General features: G+C 37.4%; 1 protein-coding gene across 1 annotated transcript; it reads left to right on the top strand.

Moving 5' to 3' along the window:
• Positions 1 to 513: 513 nt before the first annotated feature.
• On the top strand, positions 514 to 18443 carry fliI (FLII actin remodeling protein). The gene is made up of 23 exons (XM_087348933.1): positions 514 to 711; positions 1335 to 1445; positions 2076 to 2314; positions 2505 to 2666; positions 3038 to 3258; positions 3722 to 3938; positions 4295 to 4536; positions 4737 to 4831; positions 5563 to 5633; positions 5997 to 6243; positions 7365 to 7550; positions 8772 to 8950; positions 10533 to 10671; positions 11039 to 11211; positions 11542 to 11668; positions 12078 to 12200; positions 13043 to 13196; positions 13832 to 14018; positions 14393 to 14647; positions 15235 to 15361; positions 15688 to 15870; positions 17140 to 17253; positions 17554 to 18443. The coding sequence occupies exons 1-23, from the start codon at positions 649 to 651 to the stop codon at positions 17686 to 17688; spliced, it is 3750 nt and encodes a 1249-aa protein (XP_087205059.1). The 5' UTR covers positions 514 to 648; the 3' UTR covers positions 17689 to 18443.
• The last annotated feature ends 79 nt before the right edge of the window (positions 18444 to 18522 follow it).

Raw genomic sequence — 18522 nt, 5'->3', positions numbered from 1 at the left:
GTAGATAAGTGTAGTTGTGACGTTGTTGCTTTCAATCAGTACGGAACACGGTAGCATTCCATGTTGCGACAAGAAGAAAGTACCCAATCTAACCAAACGTAAATGTTACATATTTCATCAAATCGAACTTATTGTGCTTACTGTTGAATTTATAACTTTATTGAATGGTGTCATACTTATGTCGAATTACCTTAAAATTTACTGCCGCGTGTAGAATTAAGAGTAACAACGTTATAAATACACGCTATCGTATTTTGAAGGTTCGCTGTTTGTTATGTATCTGTGCAGAATGTGTCGTTCTTTGATGAATGACATTTCTCTATACTTTTTGTTATAATAATGTAGCATGTATATAACTTTCGAATCAGTTTGGTTTCGGTAGTTGTGAATGTCATCGCCCAGGAGCCGTTTTCATAAAAGTCGCCGCGAGAACCTGAAGCAGCACGTTATAGAAACATATTGGAGGGAATTTGTGTGTTTATCATGTTGGCTGCGTACAGTTGTCTTCACTGGTATTTTTATCTCAGGTAAAGGCTGAGGAAGGTTGTGTATGTTGGTGTTAAGCAATTTCTTTGACAATTGTATCGTCTCCACCGCAGGTGACGTACCAAATAGCAATACTGAGAGAAAAAATGGTGTAGTATCGAAATGGCAAACACAGGCGTGTTACCGTTTGTTCGAGGTGTTGATTTTACGAGCAATGACTTCAGTGTAAGTGGGTTCATATTTTTTTTAATACATTTAATTACAAAGTACTTTCAGATTTGATGATTTTGTTGCAGATTGTCCATGAAATAGATTTCATAACCCAAACATGACATTTGCATTTACGTATTAGAAATGTTCATCACAGGTGAATTTCAGAATGATGTAGTCTGTTGTATGAATTGCAGGTACCTTTGGAAGTAGTAGATGTTTAATGCAAAGTTACTGCTTTTCAAACTTATTCGATATGAACCAATGAGAGAACGAATTTTTAATTTGGGCCATTTTATTTTGTGCTTAAGGGGTCCATGAGTTGAGTAGGTTTTTTTATGCTGTGTTGCTGTAAATTTTAAGCCTATTTCATCAATTTGTTTATATACTGGGATAAAATTGACAATAAAACTATACCTTTTATCTACATTTTAGTTAGTCTATATTCTGTTCGGTCAGAATGTTCGAAATAATTTTGAAGAGGGGGGAGTCTGCAGTATCAGAAGGGTTGAGAAACATCACCATAAAAAGTACAGTGAAGAAACTGCCATATGCATTTCTTGTTCTACAGTTCTACTGAGTGTTAATTGAGGATCTGAAAAAGGGTGTGCCACATTATTCATACCTTTCTGTTACAGGATGGGAAGTTTCCTGATGCAGTACGGTTGATGACAGGTGTTCAATGGCTGAAACTCGATAAGACAAACTTAATGGAGATACCAGAAGAACTGGGAAAGCTGTTGAAATTGGTTAGTAGTTGGCAAAGCCTTTATCATAAAATTAAAAAATGCAATGGATGTGATATGTGTATTTACTTTGTGGTGATAATTGATGAACCATTTTAGCCAAGGAGGTGAAATTTGTTATGGAGTTAAATTATGCGCAAAAATACCCACAAATTTTGTAAGCAATTTACTATATTGAAAAACCAACACACGTGGTGCTGATGTGGAACACGGTGTGGCGAGACTGTATACTGTAAGCAGTCGATCTCTGCACCGTGTAATTGTTATGTTGTAATATCTACTAGCATCTCTGCACAGAGCAAACCATACAAAGAAGAATTATGTGCCTCATTATATATTGGTCTTTGTTATTCCAATGTTTTAGCTGTGTGATTTTAATGTATTTTATTTGTAGGACCTAATTTATGGGTTCATATATGGCCTGTGATATTGGTGGCTCTTTTGACTGCCCTGTTCCTTATTTTCTTGAATGTAGATCTGCCCTGAATCTGTTAGACTACTTTACAGTCTGACATATGCATAGTTTTGTCTCATTTTAAACTGGATTAGCAGTGATATTTTAATTAAAATTTTATTTAAGTGCAAATAGCCCTTGATACTGAAGCACACACATATACACTTTACCTCCTTCAGGAACACCTTTCACTGGTACGAAATGATCTTGAACGTTTGTATGGGGAGCTAACAGAACTCGGTTGCTTAAGGACACTTAACATTCGCCATAACCGAGTGAAGAGTTCAGGAATTCCAGCAGAGCTGTTTCGTCTAGAGGAACTCACAACTCTTGACTTGAGCCACAACAACCTTAAAGAAGTTCCAGAAGGTTTGGAACGAGCAAGAGCTCTGCTGGTTTTGAATCTGAGTCATAATCAGTGAGTAACTGTTTTAGTTGCACTTGCTTAATTTATGTTCAAATAAGACTACCGTCTGTAGCCTGTTTTATGATTTGTGATTCCACATAAAAATATGCAATTTTTTTTCATGAAACTGGTAACTTTTATAATAATGTATGTTTACAAGCTATTGAATAAGCAAACTAAATGTTTGTTATAATGTTTATAGCATTGATTCAATTCCAAATACCCTCTTCATGCACTTGACGGATTTGCTCTTCCTTGACCTGAGTTCAAATAATTTGGAAACTTTGCCACCTCAGACCAGAAGACTGGCCAACTTGCAGACACTGGTTCTGAACCACAATCCATTGGGACACTTTCAGCTCAGGTCAGTGAATTCAAGATATGATGATGATGATGATAATAATAATAATTTGTGTCTGATTTCATTTAGCAGGAAAATGAACTGTGTTTTATTCATATTGATTCATAGTTTATAGAACATTTATAAGGATTAAGGATGTACTGCATATCTTTAAGAGTAGTGCGAGGGCAGTGCTATGGTACTGGAAAGAAAAGGACCACAGCATTATCATGGCTTAACTAACTTTGGATTTTAGTTCGTGAAACTCTTTTTATCCAGAATTAACCTGTACTAATCTTTGTCAATCAACAGTGTTTGTAAATTTGTTCATTTCGTTCAGTCACCATAATATCTTCAAATTGTATAAAGTTTATAGCATGTGTTATTTGTTTCAGACAATTACCATCATTGATGAGTTTGGAAACACTTCATATGCGCAATACACAGCGCACTCTGAACAACATTCCAGGAAGCATGGACAGCCTTACAAACCTGACGGAACTGGACATGGCACAAAACGCATTACCGAAAGTACCTGAAGCTCTGTATTCTTTACGAAATTTACGCAGACTGAACTTGAGTCATAATCAAATAACAGAATTGTCCCAGGCAATAGGTAAACATCGTTGTTAAAGAGATTTGATAAATCTTTGTACCCTTTCATGTGTATATGGCTTAGTACAAATATGCCATTTTACTTTTAGTCCTTATGAATTGTGAAATGCTTGCGTCACATGAAAGAGTAGTTACTGGGAATATTTCAGAATGAAGAATTACTTGAACTTAAAGTAGGAAATAAATTATGAAATTGTCTTTCTGTGGAGGTAAGTGGCAGCTTTTCATTTTATTTCGTGGTTCTTCACTTCAAGTTCTACGTGCGCAATAATTGAAGAATGCTGACAGCATTTAAAAGCGAATCACTTTTTATAACTTTACAACAAAATGCTCATTGTGAGTAATCTACTTACAGTTCCTTGGGATTATGCTTTGCAGTAATGCAATGAATCTGTCTTACAATTTGAAGTACAAGTAATGTATAAACAATTTTTAAAAGGGTCTCACTTTCTCATTGTCATCAGAATTTTGGCAGCATCTAAAAACACTTAACCTTTGCCGGAATAAACTGACAGCATTGCCAGCATCCTTATGCAAGATCACGACACTTTGTCGGCTGTATGTCAATGACAATCGACTGGATTTTGAGGGTATTCCATCAGGCATTGGCAAGTTAAATAACCTAGAAGTCTTCTCTGCTGCAAACAACCAGTTAGAAATGATTCCTGAGGGATTATGCAGGTATTTAATTGATTACGATTTGTCAATTTTAGTTAAGTTAAAGCCCTAACTCTTCTGTTTTGTAAGGACACTAATTGTATAAATTGAAATGTGTTGACCACTAAAAGTGCTCAGTATGTGGACTCCAACATACAAGAAAAATCCAGAATTTATCTTTATAACGTGGCACGGCATTCTTCAATATTTTGTGATTGAAGCCACACTAAAGTTTATTTTTGCTCTTTCTTGATATCTTTAGCTTTGCATTTCTTTAATGTGCAGTTTTTAGGAGATTCACTGTCTGAAGATGTTGACTGATTTTTAATAAAAGACTTGTAATTTATGATTTGTCTTGTATTTCTTTCACACTGTTATAGGTGTGGATCATTGAAAAAGTTGATCTTGACGGCAAATCGTTTGATAACTCTACCTGATGCAATACATCTTCTTACTGATCTGGATGTGCTAGACCTTCGAGATAATCCCGAACTCGTGATGCCGCCAAAGCCAACCGAGGTTCAACGAGGGTCAGGAATTGAGTTTTATAATATTGACTTTTCTCTTCAGCATCAACTTCGACTGGCGGGTGCCAGTGTACCAGCACCAGCATCCTCTAACAGTTAGTATATTAGTCATGTGTGTGTAGCTGTGCTTCTGTTCTATTGTAAGGAATATAGTATTTTTAATTCTCTGTACGAAAGTTTTTTTCTAAGCAGCTCATCAGTTTATACCATTCACCAAATAATATTAGCACGATCAAATCAGGGATGATGACATTTCTGATATTAGGATCATCATGCAGTTTCATTGTATTTCCAGATTTGAGCAGAGATCCAATAGCTCGTAAGATGCGCTTGCGCCGAGGCCGACGCGACCAGGAAGAGGCTGACCAAGATCAAGCAAAAATTTTGAAAGTGAGTTCACGCACATACTCTTTAATGAAATGCTTTGAGTTGTCCGTGTCTCCACTCTGCCGTTCCTCTTATCAGAATGCAAGCTTTAAGGATTCTTATCTCCTAAGTTTTAAGCAGCGGCACAATACTTTGCATGCGACTGTGTACCGTCAAATCGTTGTAGTTTCAAAGATGACAAATGTTTGCTTTTTCTACACATGAATGTCACAGTAGTAAGGCAGGAAGAGAGGTAGATAATTAAGGAGAGTGAAGGAGATCTTAGCAAAAGAATGTTATGAAGTTAGAAATTTTATTGTGACGTGAAGCAGTTACTTCAGAATTTGGACATCCTATTGCAGTTGAAATTATAGCTGTTATATGACAGTCTTTAGGACAGTACAAGGAAATGTGCCTTGCTGTTGGCACTGAAACTAGTGTAACTGTCCTGAGTATAACCAGATGAATCTAGTTCACATCCCTACAACCTATTTCCCTCGGGTTAAATAATTATTTTATTATCATCGTTATTCCCGTGACTATGTGTTGTTCATCAAGTGATCTTTATTAGGTCTTAAAACCACATTGTATAGTCCATTTGTTTGTAAGAGTTGTATGGCTGTCAAAATTTAAATCAGCTGGGTTTCAGCCAGCGTTTATGTAAATTTTTATGTATGCTTGATGTTATGTTGTCTCTCACCCATGTTCTTGAACTTTGAGATGAGTAAATTCATAATATAATTTGTATATTTCAGGGAATGAAAGACATTGCAAAGGATAAAAATAAACAAAAGACAGCAGAAGAAGTGAAAGCTGAATCTTTAAAGTAAGTAATTTATTTTTCTTTGTTACCAGGTGATGGGAGTGTTTTACCAGACCCAGTCAATATCCAAAGAAACTTTGTAGATTTTGTTCAGAATGTATTGTAGGCTAATCAAAATTCCATTATGACTGTGTGGAACATAGAGTCCTTTTGCAGAAGTTGACAGTTGCTCAGCTTTTAAAGATATTCCTTGTGTTTAATGTACTCTGAAGCTTAATTACCTTATTTATAAGATCCCACCATTGGATCCTACCCAGAGCTAGATGAATTGAGTCCATTCCCTCGTATCATATTTTGTTAAGTTGCATTGAAATTAATTTATGTGTTACGTTTGCTGTTGAAACCCAATTTTCTTTGCTATTGTAGACCAAAGAGGTGGGATGAAACACTTGAGAAACCTCCTCTCGACTATTCAGAGTTCTTCGATGGGGACGCAGGTCAGATCCCGGGACTTACCATCTGGGAGATTGAAAATTTTCTCCCTAACCAAATTGAGGAGGCAGCACATGGAAAGTTCTATGAGGGTGACTGCTACATAGTGCTTCGAACCTCTATTGATGATACAGGATCGCTTTCATGGCACATCTACTTTTGGATTGGTGACAAGGCAACGGTAAGTACTGTACCCAGCCTGGTTAGAAGGTTTGTCTGAATGTCTGTTTATCTTAAATAACTATGTTAAGTCTGGTAGCAGACTTAGAGATTCTTCTTCTTCTTTGTCATCTCCCTTTTTGCCTTTATAGCGTCAGGGTTGCTTGCTCGGTCCACCTCCTCCATTTCTTCCTATTCCTTGCTAAGAATATCATCTGCATTAAACCTTTCCCCTTTGCCTGTCCTATTTCTCTAATATTGAACTATTTCTACCTCTTTCCCTACTAGAGTCTTGATATTCAAAATTCTGAATCGTATATCCTTCCTCGCCTATGTCGTCTCCATGGAAGCTGTCCGGCCGAACAATCTTTGTTTCTCTGAATCATATTAAAAATGAAGTGTGGGTGATTGGCCCAACAAGTCGTTGCAAGGTTTGGAGGGGCTGCCTCCTAAGCCATCTGGCTGGCCGTCCTCTGTGTTGAGGCTGAGGTTGGTCATTTCCTACCACCTCTATAGTTCTGGTTTTCCTGCCAGTACTCGGGTGGCTGATTGTAGTGGCATACCATCGGGCGATGGGGTCGCTACATCCCTACGCCACAGACTTGGAGATTAAATGTTGTTAATATTGAAGTCTGCTGTTGGATACACTCCTGAACTGCCAGCCTCCACCTCTGATTATCACATTTGCTTCATGTTATTCCATGTGGTCATTTGTGAACAATTTTTCCTGTCAAAATTCTCTTTGCATTCCTGGTCTTCCCATTCTAATCCCATGTCCATGCCGTCACATCTTTCTAGATTTCACTATCATAACAATGCTGCATGGCATGTACTTTTCATGAAGTTCATCGTTATTTAATACCCAGAATTACTCTCTGACTTTGCTCCCAAATGTTTTGTGGAGTGTTTTGTTTCCTGACTTTGTTTAATGTAATCTTCAGCATTTTGAGAAAAAGCTTTTCTTCAACAGCAGATTGTTTGAGTTGAAACTTTTAACTTATAATTTTGATGTTTTTATTGGGCATAATCATCTCAGTTTTAATGTATTTTGATTTTAGTAAATGTAGTCCTTCCAGAAGGACATTTCTATGTTCAGTTTATTTTCATCGTAACATCTGTGTTATTGTGTCTCATTTATTTCAGTTGGACAAAAGAGCATGTGCTGCTATCCATGCTGTTAACCTGCGGAACTACCTTGGCGCACAGTGCCGAACAATTCGGGAAGAACAGGGTGATGAGTCAGATGAGTTCCTTGGTCTCTTTGACACAGATATTGCCTATATAGAAGGTGGTCGCACTTCTAGTGGCTTCTTCACAGTTGAAGATGTGGTAATAATAAAATTATTTCTGTTCCCATTATGTAGCAGGAGGAAGGAGATAATTACTTAATGAAGAATTTTATCAGATATTGTGGTGGTAATCAATTCAGGAGGATTTGATGGGTAGGACATGTAACATGCAATTAGCCACTTGTATTTCCCATGCATGCAATATGTCCTGCCTGCTTCATTCTCTTTCATCTGTACTTCATGTTTAACTCATGTTTTATCATGAATTGGAAAACTCACTGCACTAGAAATTTGTCTTGAAACTCTTCGCCACTTACCAGAATGACTTTATAATCTTGCAGCGTACTTTGTGCAAATAGTATCATACTTGCTGCTGGTCTTTGTTTATTTTGTCAGTTGAAGCATTCTTTTTTCTTCCGCATGAAGCGGAAATGTTCTCAGTTTCAACACTCGAGGTTTCGTCTGAGATCAGCACCCTGCTTAGGATTGTCAAGTTTTTCAACATAGCTCCTCTTGACGAATGTTTCCATTACGTCTTTAAATGTACCATAACCAAGAAGAATACAACACTATAGAGGGAAATAATTAGTGCTAATTAAAACTTATGCATAACAGTTCTCTTTGACAAGTAAAGAATCCTGGTGAAGTACAGTGTACTTACATGTGTTATAACCTGTTTATAAAGAACTCTGCATAACGGAGTAGCGTCACAAAAATTTTGCTGTGCAAATGTGTTCATTATTTAAAAGGAAGAAATTGTTGTAAGATATATGCATATTACTAAAAGTAAAGTAAAGTTTGTCCCGCTATGTGCCATACAGGCGTTTGGGGTGAGTGGAGGTATAGCTTCTCTCTTTTTTGACCCCGGTTCCCATTGTAGAGGAGGCTGGGTGGGCCCCAGAGCTGGTCTGGACGCAGAGGCTAGAGGAAAAATCCTCTGCCCTCATCGGGGATCGAACCCCAGTCGTCCAGCCCGCAGCTAGTCACTATACTGACTGAGCTAACCCGGCTCATATATGCATATTACTAGAGTGTGATAAAAAAAGACAAAAGGAAATTTAAAATTGGTTAAATTGTAGAAGGGGTGTAATTTAAGGTCATTCCACCTTATTACCTTCAAGAATATCAGCATACTGTGTACATAAACTTCTGAGGTGGCAGCAACACTGTTGCTACTTAATGTATAGTCCTGACATTTATGGTAATTTATTTTTTGTGGGTTATGAAAGTCTCATTTAGTACTAACTTGTATACTTTATAGACGTATGTGAACCGCCTGTTCAGAGTACATGCTTCTGGTTCCTGTTCAATTCATCTTGAGCCTGTCCAAGTTGCATTGGAGTCTCTGGATCCACGATTTGTGTTTGTGCTGGACACTGGGCTTAAGATCTTCATGTGGTACGGCAAGAAATCAAAGAACACCTTTAAATCGAAAGCCAGGTATTTGTTCTTACCTTATTAGAAGTATGTCGTATATGGAACAAAGATTAGAACTATGTTCATGAAATATTTGAGTTCTTCTCAAGACTGAACTGAGGATGCATTCCAGAGAGGACCACTATCAGATGCATTTACTGACAGGTTGATTTGATGATGATCCTTGGTAAAAACTACATATGTTAAAAGGAAAGGAGGCACCATTTCCTTCCCATTTTCTGTTTGAAAACTCATTACAGTGAAACCTCTATCCATCGTTCCCGGAACTATCGTTTTCCCGGATGCATCGTCCGTTTTGTTCGGTCCTGAATACATCCCATATAAAATAATGTTACATTTTCCCGCTTCTATCGTTCCTCGAACTATCGTTTTATCGCATCGATCGTTCAAAAATCTTAGTCCCGGCCCACAATTTTCCCGCAATGATCGTTTCTGAGAATTTAAAATGCTGGGTTTTGAGATAAATTATTACCGAAAGACGCACAATGTTTTTGGAATACGCAGTAGCGGTAACCTGTTATGTCGCCCAACCAGCACAGATTCTTTTGGAATGAGGGATCAGCGGTGCAGGGGTGATAGTTGGAGTGAATGGCGGTGCCCATTGTCAGAAATTTTACGATTTTAATTTGGGTGCACTCATATTTCGTTCCAGCGATGCCAGATGGCATGTGCAGTGAGAATTTCTTCACAAATGCTTTTATTATAAGTACAAAGGAAAGGCTGGCGGCACTTTTCATTCTTCTGGTTCATCTCGTTTCCAGCGGTTCAGGGTCTTCTACAACTACGTTTCGTTGAGTTCGGCAGTAATAGTATTTCCATTCTTCCTGTTATTGTCCGCAAAGGGGGTTGGAGTGGTGAGCTTTGCCGAGTTTTGCCGAAGCGCACGCTGCATTGGCGAAAGTGAAGTCGTTCTTTTATGCGCTTAATATTAGTGAACGTGACGAGGAAAACATTTTGAACGTGGAAAGTGCTCTGTTTGGTCTAAAACGTAAAGTTTCGACAAACCAGTTGTCCATTAAAGACTTTTTTGGTAAAAAGAAGTAACTTTGAAAGAGAAACATTGTTTTTTTTAAATTTTTAATGCTTTTCCGCATCTATCGTTTTCCCGCATTCATCGTTTTTATTTCCCACCCCCGCCGAAAACGATGCATCGAGGTTTCACTGTAGCCGCGTCTTTGCGTCATTCTTCAAAAGACCGTGTCTTAAACTTAGACATAAAGTTGCAATAGAATTGTATTAACTTTAATTTTACCTACATCTCATTAATTTTCAGGCTTTAAAATTTATTAATGTATTACAAAAACTTTATCAGGCTGATGAGATTTGAGTTTGTCGTTTGGAGATAAGTATGAAGATGACTCTTCTGGAATGTGTAGTTTGGTAAATATTCACCAATTATTTCTCAGAGGAGATTACTGCATCTGTCATCAGAATTTGTGGTACATGTCTCTATGCCCCCAAAACGTTTCCATGACGTAGAGGTTAATTACATGTCACATGTCTGCCCTGGATCCACTGTGTACTCTTTTGCAGTAAGGCATGTACAATGGAGTAACTTCTGCAGTTATCACAATTTTTTTTTCAGGCTTATGGCTGAAAAAATCAATAAGAATGAACGCAAAAATAAAGCCGAAATTATTACAGAAATGCCTGGAGCTGAAAGCTCAGACTTCTGGAAGATTCTGGGAGATGAAGATGGACTGCCTCCAGATGATGCCATAATGGTATTGAAGCCTTAATCATTTTAATATTATTTTAACCCTTTAAGGTCAGTGGTAACTATATGTACCACCTTCTTTAACAATCAGTAATTCTGCTTTTGCCCACAGAGTGTATTTTCGAGTTTCATGTGATTCTCAGAATGAACAGTGATTAGTTACCTAAACAGTGTTAACCTGTAGATCTTTGTAATGGCGAAGTGTAGTGTTTTCTTTGCGGTACGGGCTGGATTCTTAAATATTACTTAGACAAGCTTTGGCATCAGAGGGTTAAATACTTCTATAATAGCCAGTACACATAAGGGATAATAAAAGACAAAAGGTTTATTTGCTGATACGGGCCCTTATTTGACTAATTCCTCCTTATGTACAGGAGCATGTTGTTCTGGACTTTGTGCCAGCCACCCCACGATTGTACCAAGTGAGGCTGGGCATGGGGTATCTGGAGTTGCCGCAAGTGGAGGTTCCTCATGGCAAACTGGTCAATACACTTCTCAGCAATCGCAATGTTTACATCCTTGATTGTTACCTTGATGTATTTGTATGGCAAGTAAATTATTTTGACTCCTGTATTTCTGGAAATTAAGTTCAGGGAATGCTACCTACTACTTAGCACACTATCTTCTGCTTCCCCTCTTTTATTTGAAGATGTAAAGGTTAAAGTATAAAATAAACCTAATTTTTCCCATTGTTATGTATTGGTGTTAACCTCCTCTTTCTTAGGTCCAGTGAATATACAACATTTTCCTTAACTTTGGAACTTCAATGGTCAGCCTCCCCCAGGATTTAAGTCATGGAAAATTTTCTGTAGGATGTTGTCTTGTGGACTGATGTTTTGTTGCAGTCGATCTTAATTGTTACTGTTTCCAATCACAGGTTTGGCAAGAAATCGACACGTCTGGTAAGGGCCGCAGCAATAAAATTGTCCCAAGAACTGTTTACTATGATAGATCGCCCTGAATATGCACTGGTTACGAGGGTGCAGGAAGGCACAGAAACACAGGTCATTAGATGTAGTATTGTTAGAAATGTAATTTTGCAAGGAACTCCATAGTTCATACTCTTAATCAAATATTAGTATGGTGATCAAATCAAAGAGGATGAGATGGGTAGGGCATGAAGCATGTATGATGAAGATGAGTAATGTATACAAAATTTTTGTCAGGAAAGCTTAATGGAAAAGACTGATGCATGGGAAGACTGGCTTATTAAATAAAGTGTATCTTAAAGCTAACTTTCTTGATACCAAGTTAAAACACTCCTCTGATTCATTTTTGTAATATGGAAATATATAAATGTGACATGCCAAGGAAAGTTGAATATAGGAAAACTGGCAAATTATGAAACACATACAGTGTCAGAAAATAAACCAGGAGATATGATTGTAGTGTTTCTGTTTTTTGACGTTACAGATCTTCAAGTCCAAATTCAGTGGATGGGATGAAGTAATTGCCGTGGACTTCACACGCACTGCTGAGTCTGTCCAGAAGACTGGTGCAGATCTCACCAAATGGGCCCGTCAACAGGAAACAAAGGTACGTGACTTTGATTATTCTGCCTCTGTTGTTTTGATCGTTTAGAAGCTCAAATTGTTCACATTATTTAGGTGTGACTAGTGCAAAAGTCATATCCAATCTTAACACTGATTGACACAGTTGTGTTTCTTCACTGTTCACTCACATGTTAATGTGGTAGTGAAGAAAGCAATGAGTGCACATGCCACCTTCTACAGCTTTAATAGAGGAAGCATATGACTGTCAGGCAACTGTTATTAACAGCAGAGATATATATGTTTTATTGTGTTTATTTACTTCTTCCATACAGCATGTTTTGTATTGATGTGATTAATTTATATATATGAAAATTCTCAAGATGTGTTATTGATATGCTACAAAATAGTGAATTTTCACAATAATACTTGTTATTAACTCTATCACAGCTGTTGAAGTGTGACAGATAACCAGCCTTTTAATTTGGACTGTGATCTTGAAGCCATCCTCTTCAGCTGGGGATAAAGGTCCAGAATTATTAATTTATTTCCCATATCCAGTTTAAAGCAGTCTTTAGATTATTAATGAAGGCATATTCCATGAAGGATCACTCAGCACTGTCATGAGAAACTTATATTCTATTATAGCAGTCATTTTATTAATTTCTGTCAGCTTTGTTTCGATTACATAGAATTAATATTGTTTGTGTTGAGCATACACATCTAAAATGATATAGGCATACATACCTGTGCCTCAAATACATAAGCTTAAAAAGATCATGCACTAAAGAGATTGTCATCATTCACTTCTCAAAATTGTAATAACAGTAATTAAGTAGTGGGGTAAAGTATAAGACTATGTTCATAAACTGTAATTTCCATGTGTAGGCTGATCTTGCAGCTCTGTTCACTCCGAGACAACCCCCAATGTCAGCTTCCGAAGCGCAGCAGCTGAGTGAAGAGTGGAATGAAGACCTAGAGGCGATGGAAGCTTTCGTACTTGAAGGAAAGAAGTTTGTGAGACTGCCAGAAGAGGAATTAGGTAAGAGAGCGACACAGTTGGTTACGCTGAGAAGACGGCATTCAGTTAGGAATACCAAAGACCTAGAATCTAAAAGCAAACACTTCACCTTTGCAATGCTGTCTTGTGTTATAAAATATTAAAACTGAAACTTGTAGCAAGATGAATATAAATTATGAAATTATATATATATATAAGAAAGAAAAGAAAAAAGGAAAGAGGTTTAACATGGTTCTTAAATGGTAGGAAAATATGAAATGAAAAGAGCTTGCTTGTTTTTGTGACCTTGTACATCTTAGTAGGATGATGAGATATGCAGAACATGTAGCATGCATAGGAGAAATCAGAAACGCATACACTGTTGTGGTTGGGAAACTCTGAAATAAGTGGCTGTTTGGGAGGCTTAGGCACAAATGGTTTGATAATATTAAACTGGATCTAAGGAATTGTGTAATGGTATGGACTGGATTTAGCTGTCTCGTGGTAGGGTCCAGTGGCAGGCTCTTGTGAACATGGTAATAAACCTTCATCTTCAATAAACGTACGTAATTTCTGGGCCACCTAAGCACCTGTCAACTTCTCAAGAGGAGGTGCATGGAGTTACTTAGTTGCAGTTTAAGTTTCTGAACATGACCATTTTTTTCTGTTTGGTACAGGTCATTTCTACAGCCGGGATTGTTATGTTTTTCTTTGTCGCTATTGGGTCCCAGTTGATGCGCCAGATGATACAAATGTGGAAGCAGAAACAGAACAAGAGCAGCTAGAGGATGACTTCCAGTGCATTGTGTACTTTTGGCAAGGCAGAGAGGCCTCAAATATGGGTTGGCTGACCTTCACTTTCAGGTACAAACACAGTTCTGGAAGGCAGGGCTGCGCTTGAACACTGTTCATTGAGGTTCTAAAAATTAATAACAGTGCATCTCTCACATTGTATTGTATTTGCCACAGAGCCTTGGGTCTTGTGGGTTTTATTATTAGTAGTATAATTGGTTCAGACTTTGTTAGTATGTAGAGGCCATTATTTAATATAGTATCCATAAGTCAACATATTAAACCGCTTACATAGTTGTTGCATATTTCAGTATGTACAACCATCTATTTTAAAAGAAACAGTGATGTGAAATGGTGAAAGTATGACAGGTATTTACAGTCTGCAGTGAAAACTGTTGCTTCGTAACAAATCGTGCATCATCTTGTTGGATGCGTTTCTGTTACAGCCTTCAAAAGAAGTTCAAGTCACTGTTTGGAGAGAAACTGGAAGTTGTACGCACACATCAGCAGCAAGAGAACCTCAAATTCATGGCGCATTTCAAGCGGAAGTTTATCATTCACCATGGAAGACGAAAAGAGGCAGCACCACACGACGGTCTACCTCCAGTTGAATTTTACCATCTTCGATCCAATGGGAGTGCTCTCTGCACCCGTCTTATACAGATAAAACCAGATGCTGCAGCCCTCAATTCAGCTTTCACGTAAGCAAACATTTCAGAAAGATAGGTCTTTTTCATACCACTATGCTGATAGAACCGTTACAGAGTATAGATAATGAACAGTGCCTTGAGAACTACAACTAAGATGGGTTGGCCATGTGGAAATTGTCTTACACAATCTTTTAATACTAAATTTCCGTGGACAAACAGATATGACCTCCTGAATGTGCATTCATTTTGTGCACTGTGTGTGAAGAAAAGGTAAAGTATGCCATTTATTTTCCTGTACCTAAGAATGGAGAGATAATCAAAAATTCTTTTGTAATCTGTGAAGATCATACCAAAGTAAAAATATCTTATCTATCATTCTCTTATGTTGGAGACAGCGAGTGTCTCTGAAACGTTGGACTATGATTATTTCTTGGTGTGTCTTGTATAGCCTGAGAAGGTTTTATTGCATTTAGTCTCTGTGAAAGCCTCAAGTCTTGTATAAAAATATCTTATGTTTTTCATTTGCACTGTCCTTGTAATGACAAGGGGAGTAATTAACTGTCTTGTCTTATCAGTATCTTATTTTAACTGTAGTGTTGTTATTAATTGAAGATTTACATTTATTTTTATGTCTGCAGATATATTCTGAAGGTTCCATTTGATAATGAAGAGTCATCTGGAATAGTGTATGTTTGGATCGGATCAAAAGCAGACCCAGATGAGGCCCGGCTAATAGAAGAGATAGCAGAGGAGATGTTCAATAATGTGAGTGTAAACAGCAGTGGTGTGTCATCATTTTCATTCACATCTTTTCTTGAAATATGGTCGTGGGATCTTTAATTTGCATAGTAATTCATGAAGAAACTGGTCTATGTATGGGGAGACAATAAATTATGTTTCTGTGTGTGATTTAATTGGCAAAATGTGCTCTGGGCGCTGCTGTCCTGCAGTTACATCGAGTGAGCTTCCTATGTGCACAACTAAACTTTCTTGATTTCTGTACACAGAAGGAGAAACGGACCAACATTTAGTCTTGTATAAACATGTAGTCCGCCTGTAACAAAACTCATATTCGCTGAATCTTGTTACAGCCATGGATAGGCTTCCAGACACTGAATGAGGGCGAAGAGCCGGATAATTTCTTCTGGTTGGGTCTTGGCGGCCGAAAGGAATATGATAAAGAAGCTGATTTTATGAACTACACGCGTCTTTTCCGATGTTCAAATGAAAAGGGATACTTTACTGTTTCAGAGAAATGCTCTGATTTCTGTCAGGTATGTGTGAATGTATCATTAATCTTACCATAATATGTTTATGACAGATATTGTTTAATTTACCTGATTGTTGTAACTGTTTGTGGTGAATGCCTGTGCAGAGTATAATTCATGTTTGTTGTTATTTAGAGAATACTGCAGGTATCTGATGCTTCTATATCAAATGAGCTGCTTCTATAGGAATTTTGCTCAGTTGGATGCAAAATAATATAACAGCTCTCTGATTGGCTTCATGCACTTGCACGCAAGCTAGAATTCCCTAAATTTAGTTAGCTTTCAATTTAAACATGGATGCAATTTTTATTTCTTACCATAATCTCCCAATGAGCTGAGTAGCTCAGTGAGTGTAGTGACTGACTGTGGACTGGACACCCGGGGTGTGATCTCTGACAGGGGTAGAGGATTTTTCCTCTAGGACCTGTGTACACACTGGCTCTGGGGCCCACCCAGCCTGCTACCCAGTGGGCACCGGGGTCCTTTCCCGGGATTAAAGCGTGGCTGGGTCACGGCACTGCCGCTTACCCGTATCTAGTGCTGAGGTTAAGGATGAGTAGGAGCTATACCTCCTCTCCCCTAAGCATCTACATGGCGTATAGTGGGACAGCTTTACTTTTACCATCATCCCCCAAACATTTGAACTGTGCCACATCTTCAAAGGATTATTAACTACCTTTATACAATGACTTGTCCTGTAGTCTAGGGAAGAGACATGTACATGTACTTAGTTCTATCTACCTTTATTTCTGCACCAATTTCCTTACTACTAGCATCTAATAGAATGTGAGTGTTTTTCTTTATGATATTTGTTTTATCAATAAATTAACATCAGAAGAGACCAGAATCTGATGTGTCCCTTTCATATCCATCTCCTGTTTGTTTTCTTGGACCCTCCTAATGGCATTTATTGAAGTGAAGTTCAAAAGCAGTGGTGATAAAGCGTCTCCTTGTTTCAGACCGTACTGAATAAGAAATACGCCAGACAGATGTTTCCCTGTACAGACTTTACTGTAGGTTTCATTTAAAACACGTTGTAATTAGCCTAAATTGGGAAGCAGAGGCTGTAGAGCTAATGATGATGATGAATTAGCCTACATAGTTTCATGAGTATAGCAAATTAAGTGAGAATGTTTTATATGACCCTCTTAAGTGAATCATAGACTTTCTTGAAGTCTATAAAAAGTTGATGTACTGTCCCTGTCATACTCCCATTTTTCTTTAGTATTTGACATGCAGAATAACTGGTCAGGATCTAAAACTGTTATATTTCAGGATGATTTAGCTGATGACGATATCATGATTCTGGACAATGGTGAACAGGTGTTTTTGTGGCTGGGTGCTAAGTGTAGCGAAGTAGAAATCAAGCTGGCCTACAAATCTGCCCAAGTAAGTTCAGTTTACAGTTATAATAATAATAATTTCCATCGTCCTTACAAGAAGCTACACTGGCTTCATAATGCTCCTGTACTATAAACTGAGCCTTCAAAAATTCTTATTTCTGTTACTTTAACATATATGGCTTATTTATGATAAAGCTGAAGGTTTTAAGACACAAAAAGAAAAGATTTGTGCAGCTTTTTCTGGACTTACAGATTATTTGGAATGTTCATAAGGATTTTTTAATTTCCTATTAATCTTGTATTGAAATACTGCACACCATGCGTAAATAAGTATTTTGATTGACAGGTGTACATCCAGCATTTACGGGTGAAACAACCAGATAAATCTCGCAAACTTTTTCTCACGCTGAAAAACAAAGAATCGAGGAGATTTACAAAATGCTTCCATGGTTGGGGACCCCACAAAAAGCCACCTGAATAGTTAAGACAAACAGCAGAGCATGGACTATGGTGATGGTTTACGTGATTTGTCAGTAAATGTGTAGATTCTTTCAGTATGATCACACATTGCCAAATGGAAGTTCTTATGCACAAACATGTTGAGTTATTTGCACCTTCATAAGTTTGTGTTATACTCTGCACAAGTAGTATCTCAAGGATACACAGTGATGAATGTCTCAGTATTGTAGTGATAATTTTCACTAACAGAGGTTAATGACGTTTGAAATTCTTGTTAGTGCACTCAAAGTACATAAAATTATACCAGCTTTTTGGGAGTTTCTGTGCCAAAGTGTAAGCATAGCCAAAATTTATATTTTTACATTGCAGTTCTCTTAAGAAATACATTAATAATAAATCTCCTCTGTAAAAAATATATTTATAAATATCTGTTTGGATAAGTGAAAATGTATGTGGCCACAGACTTCTTAGAATTGTAGCACTAATATAAATTATGGAGTTCCTCATTAGTAACAATTCCTGTTCTTATCTGTGGAAAAATATCACGTTTCATCTGTGGGTAGAATTACCAGCCACTGCGAATTCTAAAATAAAATATTTGCAATGGGAATTTTAAAGTATTTGTCACTGGAGTCAATGTCACTGTTCTTCATAGTATTAAACACCTAAAATTTAAGTTACAAGTTTCTTTAAATTACAGATTATTAGTTTGTAAACATTTTTATGACACCTCTGTAATGGTGTGATAAAAATAAACTTATCGTTTTCAAAACCGTGTGCAAGAATCGTATGTCATTAAATACCTGCATCAAACCTAACCTGTTTCCTGCATCAAAGGAGATACAATTATTTTATA

Source organism: Zootermopsis nevadensis, unplaced genomic scaffold (genome assembly GCF_977971745.1).
Source record: "Zootermopsis nevadensis isolate Lab colony 2312 unplaced genomic scaffold, Znev_1.0 Znev_ptg000015l, whole genome shotgun sequence".
NCBI lineage: Eukaryota > Metazoa > Arthropoda > Insecta > Blattodea > Termopsidae > Zootermopsis > Zootermopsis nevadensis.
This window is presented reverse-complemented; position numbering and strand designations above follow the sequence as displayed.